At 35.9% G+C, this 19,482-nt stretch overlaps 1 protein-coding gene across 4 annotated transcripts in view; it reads left to right on the top strand.

The window, feature by feature from the left end:
• MYO16 (myosin XVI) overlaps positions 1 to 19,482 on the top strand; it is a 368,415-nt gene that overhangs the window by 180,486 nt on the left and 168,447 nt on the right. For all 4 annotated transcript variants that reach the window (XM_088160175.1, XM_088160176.1, XM_014883245.2 and 1 more), the window contains exons 8-11: positions 4,525 to 4,600; positions 5,876 to 6,029; positions 12,329 to 12,479; positions 18,330 to 18,440. In XM_088160175.1, coding sequence (XP_088016301.1) covers positions 4,525 to 4,600; positions 5,876 to 6,029; positions 12,329 to 12,479; positions 18,330 to 18,440 — 492 coding nt within the window. The remainder of the gene's footprint in view (positions 1 to 4,524; positions 4,601 to 5,875; positions 6,030 to 12,328; positions 12,480 to 18,329; positions 18,441 to 19,482) is intronic.

Here is a 19,482-nt window from a genome sequence, read left to right as displayed (position 1 = left end):
TCACTTAGGGATTATGGAAAATGTCCAATGTTGAAACAGAGAGGAATGGAGAAGTGGAGAGAAAATATTGGTGTTGACAGGGAAGAAAAGTGAAAGACTGAAGGAATTTACTGTTGGGGGTTCATGCAAATTACATAATGCATATTCATTGCTGTACAAAACAGCACATGAGGACATTAGCATAAAACCTCCAGCTTTCTGAATTTAGGGCTTAAGCAGGTATCCCTCTGATGGCAAAGAAAAGAGAATAAATTATCTGAGTTAGTGGCTCTGGGACTGGGACTTGGATAATAAGAGATGAAAGCTCAGGCAGAGCCAGCAGTTTATCCTTTTGCAGGTGCTGGTACATATCTAATGTCCTGTACACGACATCAGAGGAAAATATCTGACCAGACAAGAGAGGAAAACACTTTTCAGGAATACTGTTTCTACTGTCCAGCTAATTAATTAGATTATAATTAAATTAAAGTAAAAAATAGTATGGTTTGAGAGCAGTTTGGAGATGCCTTTGCAGCCTCAAGTGCCACTACAATCTGTCACTCCGTCATGCCCCATATTTCCTATTCTGTCACTGCAGTTACTTATCTGTGGTAAGAGGCCTTGCAGTCTTGCCAACACTGGTGCTCCTATGCCTTTGTTTTATGAAACTCAGCATTGTTTTGGTCATTTTTTTTAGCTAACATTTAATGCGTGGTAAAACTTCACCACTTTTTTGGCACAGGGCAATTGTACTTGGAGGCTTTAGAATGGGCATGTTGCAATAAATTTATTTATTCTGCCTTATGTCACAGAATCACAGAAAGGGTAAGGTGGGAAGGGACAACAGTAGGTCGTATGGTCCAACTCCCTGCTCAAGCAGGATTATCCCAGAGCACAGGGCACAGGATTGTGTCCTGATAGTTCTTGAATATTTCCAGTAAGGGAGACTCCATAGCCTCTCTGGGCAATTGGTTCCAGTCCATGGTCACCTGTGTGTAAAGAAGTTATTCCTCATGTTCAGGTGAAACTTCTTGTGAATCACTTTCTGCCCAGTGCCTCATGTCCTGTTGCTCAGAACAATGGAGCAGAGCCTGGCTCCATTCTTTTGACAGCCTCCCTTCACATACTGACAGAGATTGATGTGGTCCCCTCCCAATCATCTCATCTTCAGACTGAACAGGCCCAACTGCTCAAGGGAGAGGTCTCAGTACCCTCCTGACCTGTCACTAGGCACCACTGAAGAGAGCTTGTCTTTGTCATCTTTATACCTTCCCTTCAGGTATCTACCCGTATGGATGAGATTCCCCTGAACCTTTGTTTCTCCAGGTTGAAGAATTCCAGCTCTCCTGCTTTTTCCTCATATGTGAGATGCTCCAGTCTCTTAATTATCTTAGTGGTATTTTTCTAGACGGTTCTGTGTCCTTTTTGCATTAAGAAGTTCAGAAATGGGCACAGCACTGCAGGTATGACCTCACCTGTGCTGAGTAGTGAGGAAGGATCACCTCCCTTGATCTATGGGCAACACTTTTCCTAATTGCTGTTCAGAAAACCATTTGCTTTCTGTGCAACAAAAGCACATTGCTTGCTCATGTGCAACAACATATTTACCAGAACCCCCAGGCCCTTTTCTGCAAAGCTCCTTTTCAGTTGGACAGCCCTCAGCAGCCCTTGCATTTGGCCAAGTTGAGCTTCATGAGGTCCTTGTCTGCCCATTTCTCCAGCCTGTTGAGGTCCCTCAGGATGGCAGCACAACCTTCTCACATATCAGCCACTCCTCACATTTAATGCCATCGTGAACGTTGCCCCATCAACCAGATCTTTAATGGGGATGTGAAACAGGACCCATTTCTGATCCCTGGGTACAGTGCTGGTCACTGGCCTCCACCTGGTCTGCTTGCCACTCGTCACCAGCCTCGGGGCCCAGCCACTGGGCCATTTTTCAGTCCACCTGAGTGGTGGAATGGCCCATCACCTGTTTCTCTTTGGCAAGCATCATGTCAGAACAGGTTGTGAATGGCTGTTCACAGCGAAGCATCACCAATATTTTCAAGATTTTCTCACAAGTATAAGACAGATGAGAAGAAGTACAGAAATAGGTGTCTTAAAATGAATTATTGATGGCCAAAGTCACAGCCCAACATGCAGTGGGAACTGGAGCTGGAATGCTGCATGAATAGGAATACATAAAGCGTGGAGAATCTCTGAAGTCGTTTGAAAATGAGGACAAGGATCTTCTGGCTTGGCGAGAAAAGGAGCCAGGGGAATCTAAAAGGTGGGGATTTCAGATGAAAGTGTGAGACAGGAAAATAATCTTTGCAGTAGCATTCTCAACAGTCAGAGAGTAAGATACTCAGTAAGAGATGTCAGCAAGAGGTAGAAATATTGCAATTTGAGTAGAATACCAACAAAAGAGACAACCATGCTTTAAGAATACAGAAAAGGTAACTAATTTTGTATTTTGGGAAGGAGGATATTCAGAGAAAAAGATCTGAAAGGAGAAAATTAAGGTCTGAGATGTTTCCTGATGTTCTTTCTAAAGACACTCGATGAATAATTAAGGGTATAAAAGGAGAAGCAAGAAAAATGATATTTTATAAGCAGATATTTTAAATAACTGCCATTACTGTGGCATTTTCTTCACAGTGAGTCATGATACTGTCTATTTTTTTAAATTTACATGAATTGGCAAAGAATACACCGTAAAACCAGGAAAATATATCTATATATATACATATACAGACACACACAAATTCTGCAAGGTTCTGCAATAATTCATTAGGTATTATGTTATTTCTTTACATAGCCATATGTATGTTATTTGTAACTCTGCAATTGAAATACTTCTGCTTAGTAGTAATTTGCTGTAATTATTCTACAAATATTTCTTCTGTTAGGCATGGTTCTGAAGATATGGTAATTGCTTTTTAAAATACTCCTTCTAAAACATTAGTGAATTGAGGCAAATTTCAACACAAGAGAGTTGTGTATCCAAAAGCAGGTTATTGAAATTGTTGGTGACCTGAATACCTTAGTCTTGGTGACATGCATCAAGGAATCCCAGCAGGAGATATTTCATTGGCAGCAGGAAGCACTGATTTTGGAGCATGGTATTTCTTGTAGTTTAAATCCAAACCTTTGGTAACCCAAAAAGCTGTATATTGTTACTAAACAGAAAATGCATTTAAAGCCTCCTTCCTTTAATACAACTACCACCACTTTTCAGAGACTATGCAGTAGCTCCATAACTAAGCATGTTCCTTTTATTCTTAATTAAAAAAGACATATATATGTATATTTTTATATTTGTTGCAACTTCTCAGTGGACAGCAATGGACTTGGAAATAAACCTGTTGTGGCTTCCCCACGTCTTTTTGTTTGCTGAATTTTCTGCTGTTACTGCAAGAAAAGAAAGCCAGCATTAGAAATCTGAGGAGAGCATGATTTTTTATTTTAATAGAAATTTTCAACAGTATTTTCCTGGTTTTCTATGATTTGAAGCTTGATATGTTCTTTGCATTTAATGGATTCCTCATTATCATGGTCCTTTCTAGTAAGTTGCCTCCCATGTACTGAATCCATATCGAATTTTTTTATTGCAATGATTTCTTTCCTGTTGATTTATTTATTGCTTGAGTTTATGCCAAATAACGATCCTTTCCTTAGCTGACTTCCAGTTCAGGTCTCGTTTATCTCTAGGTCTAATCTTCTAGTCTGAAGAATCCTTTCTTTCCTTCACAGCTTTTTTTGCACCTGTGCTCATCCTCGTCTCTCCTGTCAGTTACACTTATATTATACATTATCTTTGCTTTAACGTATATTCAAAAATGCATATCGTTCCTTCATTTAGTTGGGCTCTATATTCACATTCTGAAAGTATTTTTTGTTCCTTATGTAGCCTCTCACTGATTTCTCACCAGTTTATCAGGATAGGCATTGCTACAGCCTTCGATGGGAAAGTATCTCTAGAGAACTTGGTGCAGCCATAGAAGAACTGACTAAAACAGTTCCTTGCAGACTTTTTTATTATATGATACTCTACCCTCCCCAGCTGTGCTATAATTTTTACCTTTACTAATAGGTTAGATTATTTTGGTAAGCATAAGATAAATGTGCCAATTTCTACTACTGCCTGACAACAGATTTACTTCCATGATGGTGGTTGTGAGTCAGACCCCTTTGACAGTGCTGGGAAACACTTGTAGGAATAGATAGGCATGAAGAAATATTTGTGATTGAAGTCTTAACAGGTGGTGATGGGTGGTAGGTTTTTTCCTTTGTGAATTTGTTTACACATGCATGAGTGGAGAGAGATTTGGAGGTGCAGTTTTGTTCAGGGTACCCTAAAATTGTAGGAGAATTGAATTTTACTCTGCCACTTGTGATTTACAGAAATGTGTTTTGTAGCTGCAGAAGGTGGGGGTTGGGAGGTACTGCCTGTGGTTTATAATATGATTTCAGATAGTGCAGGAAGGAAAGAATAAACGGAATGACAGGCTTCTGTCCTACCTCTTCCATTTCAAACACCTCTGGTTTTGCCCATTTTAGACCAATCTTGTGAAGCTGCTTTTGATGCACCAGGCAAATCCCAATCTTCTTAACTGCAATAATGAAAAGCCTTCAGGTAGGTGAAAATCCATGTACATAGTGTATGTATTAGCTACTGTGACACTGTTTTCTTTCCTCCCTTCTTTCTGTAGTTTATTTAGTGTGCAGAGTTATACACGGGCGTACGTTCTTACATACGTTGCTGAAAACTGCTGGTCATGGTAATTCAGGATATCATATCAAATGACAGCATGTTCTTCCACTTGTTAAAATCCCTGTTTATTTTTAGCTGTTTCTTACTTGAGAGGTCTTCCGTGCCTTGGTGGTAGTTACACATTTTGGTGACTTCTCACTGAGTTTCTGTCTCAACTGCTTATAGTACATGGCCTCTTGAGTTGGAATTTCTATAGCTATTGTCTGAAAACAAATTCAACACCTATTTTTGAAGTGTAGTTGCCATGTTTTACCCCAGAAGTCACCTTCTTAAACCAGATAGCAACAGGAAGCTGAAGTACTGGCTCTAAAGTTAATAGAATTGTAGACTCTATTAGGTTGGAAGGGACTTCAGATCAACTGGTCTAATACAGAGATCAAAGCAGAGCTAATGTCAGTAATGCTAGCTAGCAGTGTGGAAAAGAAGAAACACATGGTTGTTCAACATTCCATGTCTAGGATAAAATGAAGATGAAACTCAGTAATGTAGATAATAGAAATTTCCTGTCAGATTATGAGTGAAACTTCCCTTGCATGATAAAGCAAAACATGTTGTGCTTCAAGTGCTGTACTGCCTACATTCACAGGGAACTTCATAACACTTAACCTTAGAAGAATTGTTTGTGGTTAGATACAGTTTTTATTTGTAAAAAGGCTGTGGACTAAAGTCAGATAATCTAACAATACATACTTTTAGTATGTATTTAACACAGTTGAGTTAACTTTCTGGTCTCCACACAGAACTGATTTCAGCACTTCTGTATGTATAAAACATATCTAGTTTTCAGAAACATAAAATATTTGAAAAAATATTTAAATGCATGTTTTCACAGAAATAAAGTGTTGAAAAGGGTTGTATTGTTGTTCCTGAAGTCCTGTAAATTACTGAATACTTTGGTTTGCTACACAGCAAGAATGGTTTTGAGGTTTTGCAGATGACAACTTAAATCTGTACTGAATTTACTTTGGCTTTGTTTTCCCAGTAATTTTCAAGTATTATTTTATGAGTGATATCTGAGCAATTCCATTTGTGTTGTCTAGCTACATGTTTAGTCTTAATCTGATCTAGAGATTTTAATTCAAAAGATCTTTTTTGCACCATTTTCTTGTCTGATATCTTGGTGTTCCAATGTCTTAGATGTTGCAGCTTCTGATTTTATTGAGGAAATGCTTCTGAAGGCTGAAATTGTTTGGGAGGAAAAAATGAAAGATCCTTTAGCTGTTTCTACTTTATCTCAAGAAGAGCCATATGAAGAGATCATCCATGATTTGCCCACAATTTCCAATAAACTGTAAGTAAGTGCTGGTGTTGCTACAGAGAAATCCCCTGAAGCCAGATGCTCCTTTGAACCATATCTGTCCATCTGTGAATCCTAGCTGTGTGTGTTTGGAGATATTTAAATCCCATCTGGACATGGTCCTGGGTGACTGTCTTTACACATCTCTGCCCTAGCAGGATGAACAGACCAGGTGCCCTCTAGGAATCCCTTCCACTCCCAGCCGTTCTGTGATTCTTCATGATTTGATGGATCAAGTAACTTCCCTTTTGGAAATCTCCTGAATCATATTTTGCATTTGTATCTCTCATATCTTTTTGTCAATCTTAATTTTATAATTATGGATTATGAATAATATAATATATTATTATAATTGTCAGCAGAAATTACCTGGGGTTGCCTTAGCAGAATTATTAGAGGTTATACTGTATACTTGGACATCCTCTTGTTAAGGGAGATGGGTATAGTGTAAGTAAAACTGTCATTGCCTATGAGAGAAGCAAGGACAAATCCTGAAAAGAAAAAAATCAGATATGTGATTACAGATTAAATGATACTGGCCAAAATCATATTTACAAATTTATATTTAGATTGTGCTGCTTAAAAATCAAGTGGAATCAAGTAGCATTTAGCAGTGAGGACTTAAAATTCAATATTGAAGAGTCAATTTGTGTCTTAAGTTGTAATTTTTTTATACTTTTGCATTTCCTTGTAAATCTTAAAAAAAGATTGCCATGGGTATGTGAAAAAAGATGGACAATAGGTATGAAGCACAATTGGCTGTTTTATGGTAGTACAAGACACATTGATATTTCAAATTCTTATTTTCCAATACTGTGATCCAGAGAATTTTAAAAGCTACAAATAGTGTTTTTATACAGTGTGTAGTTGCTGTATATTTGAAGTATATATTTGTTAGCTGCATAATCTTGTGAAACACTGACATTAATTTTTCTGTAGTAATCACCAAAGAGTGTGTGAGGAAAACAATAAGTGAAACCTCTTATAGAGAGACAAATAAGGTATATATGCTCCCATTTCATAGTTGTTATAATTTGTGGTTGGCAGAATGTGTTTGAATGCATTAAAATTTGGAAGAGGTGAGCAACTGTCATGAAGTAATCAATCTGTGAAATTCAGAACTCAATGGGATATCCTGATATTTAGTAAAGATTGCATATTTCATGGACGGTAAACACAGTGTGTTGTTTCTGATTCATGATTTTGTAGTCATTAATACATGTAGCTGGGTATATGATACTACTGTTTACGAAATTACTAATTTTTCATGCTTGTTAATTCTTTATGAAATAAGCAGTCCTCTAGTTCAACTGTCTGTTTCAGTAAGCTGTTTCATAAACCATACTTGACAAATTTATGTGGCCTTCAACTGTCATTCAAATGAAAATTTTTAATTTTGTGGCATGAAACTAAGCCTTTAGATCCTGAAATGTAACTAAAACTTTTATGTACATGTACTGCAGTGCACCTCTTGTACTGAATACTGGTTTTTGCGCTAATACCCATTAACCTCTGGAACACCTAACCTGCACAAATTTTAAGTGGTTTGAAAATATTTTTTCTCTACTCTTTCCTTCCTGTAATACATATATTAAGATAGCTAATTTTTGAGAGTTTTCCATATAGTGATTCTTTGTATGCCAGTAATACAAACCTGCCATGTGTAAAAACCTTCACTGGAAGTTTTAAAAAAGCAAAATCGACTGAAGAGAAAAACATAGAAAATTGATTTATGTGTGGAATTGGACGAGTTTAGCTTCTATTGCCAACTGTATCCCAGTGTGGGACTGCACCTCGTTTGTGGTGCCTGCATGAGTACAGCAGCAGGTGAAGCCAAAGCCCTGTTCAGCTCTGTGCACTGACTTGGCAGTGACCTTTGCACATAGCCAAATGATAGTAGACACACTCTTAAGATATAGTGAATTATCCTCCAGAGTGGCTCCATGCTGCCAGTTAGAGAGGCAGCCCAGATGACTGGTTTCAACATCTTTTTTTTCCTAATGGCTAATGTTGAAAACAAAGTTTCATCCTTCATGCTCTGTTAAAAGTCTGTAGAGAGATGTGTAATATGATAGGTTGAAGATAAATATCTGTGCTGTTCTTGTGTACCAAACCAATTTTCAAGTGCTGAAGAAGAGTGTACAATAATAATCCACATGTATCTTTGCTTCATTCTTTACTGCATCCATTCTTCATCAACTCTCCTGATGTAAGAAAGTAATCTGAGGTGGAAAGTTTTACAATAGTTCGTAGTAACTCTGTGTTGTAGCCATATTGCTTTGTGACCATTTTTCAGAAGAAAACAGTATTCAAAAGCAGGCTCAAAAATGATGAACAAACAATTATAAATAGCATGTGTTCTGTCAGCAAACCTAGATTTGCTGGTTCAAATTTAAATTACAGCATTGATTTCTGGAAGAACACTGTGAAGAGGTGAATTGAAAGTCAGCCTCTGCTCAGGTAGAGGAAACAAAATTTAGTAGTCAGTATATTTGAAATATTCTCTTAGCAAGCAAACTTGGCTTTCTGCATTGCATTCAATCTCATCAGTGAGGTGTGGGTGGCACAGGGCAGGATTGCAGTTATTTCTCTTTGTCACTCCTCTTGTCTTCTTTTCTTGTGCTTTACACAAGCCTTCTACAAGCTGCAGCACCTTTGAGGCCATACTTGCTCCAGCTTCGTTCCTTGGTCATAACTGACCAAGTAAATTAGCTGAAGGACAGAATTTTAGGAATGTCATGAAGTTACTTGAAGGTTGACCATTGCAGCAAACCTTCAGCAAGAGTCAGTGCTGGAAAATTTTGCCAGTTTTATTTCTAATGGTACAGTGAGAAGAAAATTTGTTACTCCACTGGCAAAACTACCAACACAGAATACATTAACTGACATAGCTTACAGTTTAGAGCCTTAAATTGGCCCTATCTGTTTAAAGGTGACTTCAGGCTCATGCTATGGTCACAATGATCACTATACTTCTACTCTAGTACAGTGCCTGTAGAGCACAGATAGTGCAGTGGTAAATACTAGAAAATTAAGAACTTAATCTCAAAGTAATGCTAAGTTAATCACGTTGTATATTTTCTGATGTATGTTTAAGTAAATATTAATTATAGTAATGATGTGTTTCAAAATCAGCATGAGAATGTGAAATAAAATAGAAAGAGATGTGTTCAAGGGAGCAAAACAGAAAAGAGATTCATTTTTTCTTACATTTCAGTTATTTTCCATTTATGTTGCACTTGTGTTTTAATTATTCTAGTGTTTTCAAACACTCTTCTAATATTTAATCTATTCTGAAGTTTCTTTTATGTAATTTTAAGAAGATTTTTAGACTGAAATTTCTGAGATTATGCACTTTGCAGGTATCTACTGGCTTAGAAGTTGTTTGAAGCATCTCAGAATTACCTTTGGAAGGATTACAGAAATTTTCTTCAACAAAAGCTATAAGCTCAAAGGGTTTATGAAAATATTGTTGCAGATACTGCCATGATATAATTCTGTTATCAAATTAGAAGGTGCCCAAGTGCTTCCAATATTGATGATAAAGCTTCCAATTATTTGATTGTCAGCTCTTACATTTTATACTTTTTTTTTCTAAATGACATGTTACAGAATGGCAACTTACAGAAAACCATCTCACTTTATCTTAAAAAAGTCCAATAAAAATACACAATATTTCAAATTAATTCCATACATGAAGGCTTCTTTGCATAAAAATTAAAATCACTATTCCTCCATATAGCATTCAATATTTTTTCCAGTCGGAAAGGCAGGTAGAAAGCTCTACTGTGTTCATATGACATTACCCTTGATAACAATTCTTCCTGTCTACTGTGCAACATTATTTTGGCATAAGTCTTCCTTTGCGGTTAATTATTTATTAATTATCCATTAATTATCCATTAATTTTCATAAAAGAAGAAAGTTCATGCTAATATACTTGCCTACATTAACATAAAATCTTCCCTTGCACTGTTCTATATTTGAGCTTTCAGAGGCATTGCTTGACTTAATCTTGTGACTAAGAAATACTTTTCTAAGAAGCCAATGTTTTCTGGAAACATTTTACTTCGGTTTATTTTTCATAGTGTCTTCTTGAACCTGAGTCATAATGAACTGTTGGAGTAATTCTAATGTATTTTTCTTTCACATAATCATCCACATTTTTGTTTTAATATGAATTATATGTCATCCTTTCCATCACATGAAGTCCTACTAATATCTCATAAATGTGTGTAATTTAAAGGCGATTTTTATGTACATGAGTACATGAAATGTACCTGTTAAATTAGGTTATTATTGTCCTCTTAAGTTCAAAATGCATCTGTCAAAACAGTAGGTACCCATTTTCCCCCACAGTGCTGTGATTTACAACCTACTTCTTTTTTGTGACACCTGAAAGGTTTATTTGGTTGTGAGGAGTTTATAGCTGAATTTCAAGAAGTGTTTCTAATGCGTGTTGTGTAGTTACCACAAAAGGAATAAGATTAAATGTGTAAGGTTCAACTGCACAGCAAAAAAATCCTGGATCGTCACAATTTAAAAGAAGCATCACATGAATATTAAGAAAGATATAAGAGGCAGTGCTTTGGTTTTGAACACTTGAATTTTGCTTATGCTTTTCTTAAAATTTTTTTTTGTCTGTGATTAAAGAAATTTGAACAGTTTTGGACAATAGCAAAAGGCTACTCAGAAAGAAAATTTAGTATTTAATTATATTTTGTTAAATTCTGGATCTGGGTAAAATGTGAATTAATATTAGTCATTTATGTTTTTGTCACAGGTGTTTAATTTCTTCTACAATCTAATCACTGATATGCCTTATTATAATTGCCAAGTTCTGTTCTGCAGTTCAAACCAGAAAAATGGGGGTGGATCTTTTGTCCATGTGACATTTGGTAAATTTGTCACAAAATTATCTATGCTGAATCTAAGCAGTAAATAGAAATTTTTATTTTCACCAATGTTCTCTTCTAGATATTTTAGATTTAAATGTCTGAAGCAAAACATCTTGAGGCAAAAACCATTTATATTTCATTATAAAATGTTTAAACTAATTCTTTCAATATTTGCAGAGTGACAGTTTCATCAAACAAGTTTTGTTTGTCTTTTATTCAGTGGTAAACTACTTAATCTTGTTTTTCAATGAATTCTATCTAGAAGGTGTTTTATCGTTTATTTCTAAAATTGTGTGTATTTCAGTTCTGTATTGTGTGTGGCTTTTTGTTCTCTTTCCAAGAGCAGCTCTTATCCCGAGTTGCTGTTAGTGTTAGCTATGAGTATTCATTTGAGTTAACTGTATACATGGGTTTTCTTTTTTTATAATCAGTGATTAAACTCAATTAACTTAGAGTAAATATGAGATTTATTTTAACTAAGTTTGGGGTTTATTCAATAGTGGAATGCACTATTCCCACACTCCCATATTGACTCCACATTTCCTTTCAAAGAATTGATGTCTGCATTTTGGCAAGGAGCTGATGTACACTCCATGAGATTGTCTCTTTTGCACTGTCAGAATCCAGACAATTATTTTTCAAGATATTTGTATTCTCAACTCCTGCAGCTGATTCCTCGCTAATTCCTTGGATGTACAACTCTGAAAAATCATCCAAGCTTTTGACATTGTTGTTTTTCAGAAGTGTCATATTGTCTGAAGTGCCAATAGGGAAAACAACTCCATGTGTATAAGAATATTTTTAACTTTTATGTGGATGAAGTGTATTGCAGATTGTTCGAGTAATTTCTGGAGTCTGCTATTTACTTGCTTGCTTGTTTGGTTATTTTTAACTTAGCACAAATTCAGAGCAGCTTCTAGTCATAAAATCTATCTTGGATATTGCTGGATCAAAAGCAATCTAAAAAGTGATGCAATTTAATTTTAATAACTGCAATGGCAATAAATGTATTGTTACATTTAAACATACTACTTTTCAAAACAGTATTGTTGAGTTTAACTGTGCTTTTTAAATTCAGTTGCAAAATTGACTATTGATTTGCCAACCTAGGGCTGTCAAGAGCAGACTCATGCATATTCTTTTTGCCTTGCTCAATTCTGCTTCACAAAAGACATGCATAAAGGTGAATTTTAAATCAAAGTAGGTTGCTCTGTGTCTTTGGGAACAGACCAGCCTATGTGAACAGGTTATTTCTCACCAATTTCTTTTTAGCACTTGGACCAGGAGCTTGTGTTTCAGCCCTGAGTTGTATCTCAGTTCTGTGCTTGTGCCACCCACATTTGATTGTCTGTCATTTCAGTAGGAGTCTAATTGCTTTATTGATTCTCTTTGTAGCAATCCCCTGGCTTTACCGATTGCCAAGCAAGACAGTTTGCTGGAGAAAGATACCATGTTCAAAGACGCAGCTAAAGGCTTATGTAAGCAGCAGTCTCAAGACAGTGCATCTGAAAATATCCCTGTGAACACCACAACCAAACTTGAGCAGGTAACAGCATGCAGTGTCCTGAATCTTCATTAGTACTTTAGGTCTGGAAATTGTAAGCTTAATGAAGCTGAAGACCAGAGTATTTTTTTTCCTTCGCCATACACCAATACCATTTGCACTGTGGAGCCCTGTCACCTTGGTCACTCCCTGCAGCCTGGCCCTGCAGTTTTCCCTGCCAATTGAACAGCTGCTTCCTGCCAGCTCCTGGTGGCAGGGCAGGGGTTGTGGGGAGGGCTCAGAGCCCCTCGCACTCTATTCATGGGTCACAACAGGAGAGGGACAACTGTTGGTGCTGCCCAGAGCGTGTGCTTGTGCAAACTTCGAGTTACAAAAGAAACGCAACCTGGGAGACTGAAAAAACAAAAAGAATGTCTAAGGAGTGTCAAGTTGCATAGTAAGTGTAATTCAAAGCTAGGAACTGCCAGATTTACAGCTGCAGTGTTGACTCCCTTTCTTGTGGTAATGCATTAGATTATCAGCACTGATTATTTGCATACCCTTTACAGTTTCTCCACACGAGGACAATCTCATTCAGTATATAGGATGAATGCAAAAGGAGGCAATTATCTATTGCTTATAAATCTAACAGGTTTGAATATTTAGGACTTAATTTTGTTTTCAGGTTTTTCTTTGTGTTTGGTTTGTTTTGTTTTTTATTTTGTTTGGATTTTTTTGTGATACAAAGGGGTTTTATCAGAAAATACATGCATTTGGAAAAGACATATTCCAGAAATATTTTGCCATTTATGCAAAAGCTACTTTAGAATCAAGGGGATGGAGGAGGGGAGTATTTCCATTAAAAATAATTTACTGAATTTGAAGCGTAACAAAGGAGTGAGATATTGGTTTGATTTAAGCCACGTTTGGTTCAAAAAAGCTGCATCTCTGTCTTGGCAGAAGAATCCATGCTCCACTGCTTTTTATTTGGATGCGTTTCAGAGAAATGGCTTGATCATACGAGATCAATCAGTGCATCCATATGTAAATGATATGAGTCAGTCTGGGAAAGAGCTTCAGCTCTGGAATCCTGTGGCCTGCTCGGTTCCCTATGCAGTCAAAAGATGCCACAACATGTTTTGCACTTGGCTTACATCTTGTTTTCATGTCATGCAGTTTCTGATGTTGCTGACTGACGTGATTATATGGAAACTGTCATTCCAAGGGACAAGCACTGCTGGTCAGAAAAATGAATGCTTGCAACCCTTTAAGGAGGAATCCTCCTATAATTGTAGGAAAAGAGAGGGGAGTATTTAGCTTATGGTCTTGCCAAGACCATTGCTTGCTCCTAGATGTTCAACAGAAGTGTGTACAAGAACACAGATACTTCTTTCTGCTTTCTTTGGATGTAAGCCTAGTCAAAATTATTCAGGTTTTCATTATCTCTAAGCTAAACTTTTGCTTTATAGTTCAAGCACTAATACACAGAAACAGATTGGAATAAGAACAGGTAATCTTCCAGGCGAAAATGAGCAAACAGAAGTCTTTATGCTGGTAATTTCATTCCCCACCATGACTTTGAGTCTTCTCAGGGTCCCAGGGCAGATTTTCAAAAACATTCTTGTTTCACCATACTACAGTGGAACTTCCCACAATAATTACAATTCAAAGACAAAAGAGCAGACTTAAAGCAGACTTTTACCTCTTTTATTTGAGAAATTTCTGCAGGAAGCAGTCTGAAATTCTGCTCTAAACATGCTAGGAGTGTGTATCATATGTTTTTTTTAGAAACAGGGAAAACTAGAAAGTATCTGTAGTTGCTGAATTTGGAGTGATTCTCCCTAGCATGGAAGGATAGGTAGAATCCTGTCTGAGAAATTATGATTAACAGAGGATAGGTTAGAAATGATGCTATTTTGGTGAGTTTTTGAATGACTGGTTGCCTTAGAAAAGAATTAATACAACTTTTCAGTTTGCAAGGGCTTAATGAGCTTTAGCTCTTTTGAAGGAAAGAGAGTAAACTACTTTAATCATTTCAGGAAACAATTAAATTTTAGGAAAGTGAAGAGTCCCTGGACTCTGTCAAATTAAAATATGTAATATTTTTTCTTTTGATGTAATTGTGATCATGGAAATAGAGGGATTGTATTCTGTACTACTTGCCATACATTATGAACTTCAGGTATCTATGTATCATATATGTATTTATCTTAATAATATTTAGACCTTAGTTTTCAAAGATTAAATGTATCCATATAACACTTTTAAAATTAATATTATTTTTTAATTTCACAACTTGGGAAGTAAAGTTTTTATTTAGTGGTGATACCACAGGAAGTCTTTGAACAACCCCTTCCCACTAATCCTGCCTTTTGGATATCCTAATTCTAATGAGTTTCTAATGAGTTGTCTTTTATTCTTACCAGTTGCATTCTAACTACACTCAAAGTAATCATGTCTGTTTAATTTTTCAATAGATTTTGTGGAGTCATTACTTGGATTTTATGTTCATATATTATTGAAATATATCAGGAGGATATTTTGTATGCTTTATGTCAGAAACACCACACATTCCTAGGCAATATGGCATGCAGATTAGGCATTTATTGGGGGATCAAAAAGAAAAGTTTCATCCTAGCACATTTCAGATATGCATTTTTAATAGAAAAAGCCTGTAACTTTTTTGGTTTGGAAAGAAATCACTGTTCAAATTTATATATCGCCTCAGGTTTTTTTAATTGCAAAAATTATGAAAAGGAGCCTTAAGAATATATTATTTCCCATGAAGATTTTTATTTCTTGAAGTATAGGAGATGGAGATGAAGTGACTAGTTCAATAGCACTTTCTGGATCTTTCTTGGCTGGTATTAGCTTTTGCTTTTTTCCTAAGTAAAAGGTGGTCTTTGATCATCAGTAATGTCAAGATCTGTACTGTCAAACAAAGAAAACAGTATGAATAATTTCCAGAATTCTATCATATTCTCAATTTCTCTTCCTGTCATTTGGGAAGGATATTTTTTAATAGCAGATTCAAATTATGGCTTGGAATTTAATTAAATGCTCTGTGCTGCAAATAAATATAAATTAAATATTTTCTTTCTCTTAATTGAGTATTTTTTAAAAAAATAAAATTGTCTTATGGTTCTTATTTATGTATTGTTGGCCACATGAACTGTATGATGGAGTATCCCCTGATGCCCTTTTGATTGTTCCAGTATCAGTTATGAGACAGACCAGGCTCAGCTGTGCATAGGATAATATTACACATGAAAGCTGGGCTGTATATATATTTCAGTGACACAAATATGTAAAAAAAAAAATATATATATACATAAAACTAAATAATACATATAACTATAAAACTAGATATAACTAAAGACTGTTGTATCAGCAGATTCTGAATGTTGTTAAGTGTATGCAATTTAATAGAGTAAATAGAAATCTTCATTGTAAGCATTACAAAAATCTAAAAACTAATCATTCCCAGTGGCTTAATTATATTGGAACGTGTGCTGTATGCATGGCTATTTTTCTTTTATGTCTCATAACATATACATCATGCAATTAGAATGATAGCCAGATAGATGCATTGAGATAAAAAACACATCTGCATGGTCAGATGAGAATGGAAATTTAAGGTGCCCATAAACAGGATATTAATAATGTACATAATGTTTACTGTAAAGTCAAATCAGTTATGAGGTAAAGGGATTTAGAGTTTCTTATTTCTATGTGATTATTTGCTTGTTGAACTATGAAATTTGATGCAATGAGTCAGGTAGAAAATGCTGAAACACCAAATCCTAAACTAAAAAAGAGCTGAAAAGATCTTGGCTTCATTACTTGAAGTTTATTGAGCACTTCACATTTCTAACCATACCTACAGAACGAGGATTTTTTGACCATGCCTAGATTATGAAATAAATGCAAGCCAGTGCCTGTTTGTTGCCCTAGGGCTTTGTGGGATGAGCCCATAAACATCTGTAAGGCAAAATCCTTCTCCCTCCAGAGTTGGAGCCGTGCCCAAATGACCTATGGGAAATTATTATTGTTATGTGACCTGAATGATATCCAGGTTTCATCTGCATGAGTGCTAGCTGATAGAAACCAGGAATGTATAAGGAAGTGTGCTAAAAAGTTCAGAAAATATGGAGAATCCCAGAGCAGTACTTTTATCCAAACCTTGCTTTTATTTACAAATACATAGCAGAGGTTTAATCTTTGTAGAGGTAGATTAAAAGAAGCTCATTCTGTGGCACAGATGTTCTGAGTTTTGATAGAACACAAGGGAGTGCAGAGAAGGCTGATGCCTGTTTTGTTCCTGCATGCCAGGTGAGCACACCATGAGGGAAAAGAGGCCACAGACTTGTCTCTCTGCTGTCTTTCTACAAGACATTTAAAAACGTTCTTGGAATTCATTTGTTAATTGTTTTCTATTCCAATGTACATCATCAAAGACAAATGCCAAAATGTAATTTTATTTTTTGTTTTGCCAAGTGGAATTCTTTTTTTCTAGTCAACTATACATCCAACTGCCATGATTAAAAACAAAAAGATGAAGAAATGGCTTCTTCTGTGTAACAGAGGAATCTTCATTCACTTCAGCAGGGTGAGGAGCAAACCTCTCCAATAGGTAGACATACACCTGTAAGGCACAGGTAGTGAAATCAGAGTATCAGCTTTTCTGAACTTGACCTTGAGCTTATGGCAACTGAGTTGCAGCTTAGAAGTTCTGTGTCAGGTCCCCACTACTAAACACAAGTATCCATGGTCTTTGGGCTCTCCCCCATGACAGAAGCATGCCCCATGTTCGCTCCAGGACCTCCCAGTCTGCTTCTGCCACTGATCTTCTGTCACTGACAAAAAAATGAAGATGCTGAGGTGCTCACCAAAAGAGGACAGTGTCTGCTTTTCTCCTGAGCCTTCATTTTAAGTAGAACAATAGAAGAAAGTGGTTTCATCTTGATTGTCCATTCTCAAAATAGACCCTGAGTTATTACAATAAACTATGAACAAACTACTATTGCTGTTCACATGAGAATTTTCTGTTTCTGGGTGTTTTGCTGACATAAAAAAATGAATCAAACTACATTTTAAGTGTAGATCATTATTTATAAGCACACTGCTTAATGTGTCAGTGTTTATTTTGTCTTTAATCAAATTTCCATTATCACTGATTCTGTCTTCTGCCTCCATTTGAAGTGTAGAGCATTATTTATAAGCACTCTGCTTAATATATAGTGTTTATTTTGTCTTTAATCAAATTTCCATTTTCACTAATTCTTTCTTCTTCTGTCTTCTGTCTCAGTCTTTTTTGTTTCATTAGGTTTTTACTTGCCCTTGCAGACTTTATATTATTCACCTTAATCTCAAAGGTGTTAAGCAATTTCACTCACCCGTTTTGACTAAAGTGGACTCTTCTGATTGTCTTCTGGTTTCCATAACAACACATTTCCAATTTCTTACTAACTTACTTCTATTCTGCAAGAAAAATTCCAGTACAATTTCAAATCTCATATGATAAAGAATGGTCTGAGAGCTTTGTTAAATACTGTAAGACATACTTTACAAGTCCACAAATTTCTTGATTTCTTCTGCTATAAACATTTAATGAAGAGAGCAGGAAAATTGCATTTAATCTGGGAAGCTTTATGGGTTTAAGGATTGCAAATGGCACTCTGGTATGTTCTGTATCACACAATTATACACCAGAACATTGATAATAATTTTTATATTCTTCCCTTGATTAAGATTAATGATGTGGATTTATTCAGAAGTGACAACTTTCTGGTTTCCTAATGCATTTTTCTTCCGTAAATTCTAGTGGTCTTGGATTATACTGCAAGTTAGAACATTATGGTACAGAATGATTGATTGTGAAGTTACTTCATTTCTCTAATCTGTATTTTCTAGATCAAGCTAATGCCTCCAGCTCCAAATGATGACCTGGCTTCTCTGAGTGAGCTAACAGACAGCAGTCTGCTTTATGAGATTCAGAAGCGTTTCAACAATAATCAGATATATGTGAGTTGCTATTCACCTATCAATAGTAAGCTTTCACAAAAGACCAAAGAGAGAATAGGAAAAACAGGATTACTATCATAACCTCTAGACAGTAACCTATCCCGACCTCATTGCTAGTTTTAAATGGATGAGGACGTGTGTGTAAGCCCTGCAATTCCTCGAGTTTGTGTAGGAAAAGGAGAAAGAAAAAATGGAATATCACTTCAGACAGGTTGAATACAATTTATGTGTGTTTTTGTCATGGAGGAAGTAAGTTGGTAAACACTGATGCACACACTTGTCATGAATGAGTGTTTTAAGGTTGCTCAGATCACACTGTAGTTGGGGCAGGACTGCACCACCATGATTTGTAATCCTACTGAAACCACCAAAAGAGCCTTCCATTTTCAATGCTATGTTAATTTAATAGAGCATGATTACTGGAAATGTAAAAGAAATTTAGATTTTTAAAAGCTTAGAATTCAGCATGAGAGATTTAATTATTAATTTCTTCCAGCATCAGAGAAATAATTATATTATAATGTTAATCATCTAGATATCAGAAGAAATTTTTCTGTTGCTGTCCATATCTTACCCCTAACTTAATACTAACTTACTGAACAGCTGAGTGGGATGTAAATGTGAAACATGCCTATTATTTTTAAATTTATAAATTGATTACACTCTTTAGACTAAAGGAATACGGGGAACTGTTATGTTGCTGTGAATCCTTCTGAAATTATGGGAACCTCAGTTTTAGATGCTATGGCATTAAATGGTAAAAAAAATTCTGGGGTTTGGAATCCTGGATCAAGTGCTAAAAATACTAATTATATGAGCATTTATTTTTTCATCTCACTTCCAAAGATACCAGATAACTTAAACTGAATTCATGATGATCCACAGAGGAAGTATTTTATTTTAAGATACTGAAGGTTGCACCTGAAAGCATCTTCTGTAATTCTCCTAGCCTAGAATTTGTAGGCAGTGATCACTAATAATCTGCTCAACAGTAACCACTGTACTTTGGTAGAGCATCAGTGCTGAAGATGCTTTCATCTTG

The sequence above is a fragment of the Sturnus vulgaris genome, chromosome 2 (genome assembly GCF_052056855.1).
Source record: "Sturnus vulgaris isolate bStuVul1 chromosome 2, bStuVul1.hap1, whole genome shotgun sequence".
Taxonomy (NCBI): Eukaryota; Metazoa; Chordata; class Aves; order Passeriformes; family Sturnidae; genus Sturnus; species Sturnus vulgaris.
Note: the sequence above shows the minus strand (reverse complement) of the source record. Positions and strands in the feature narration are given on the sequence as shown.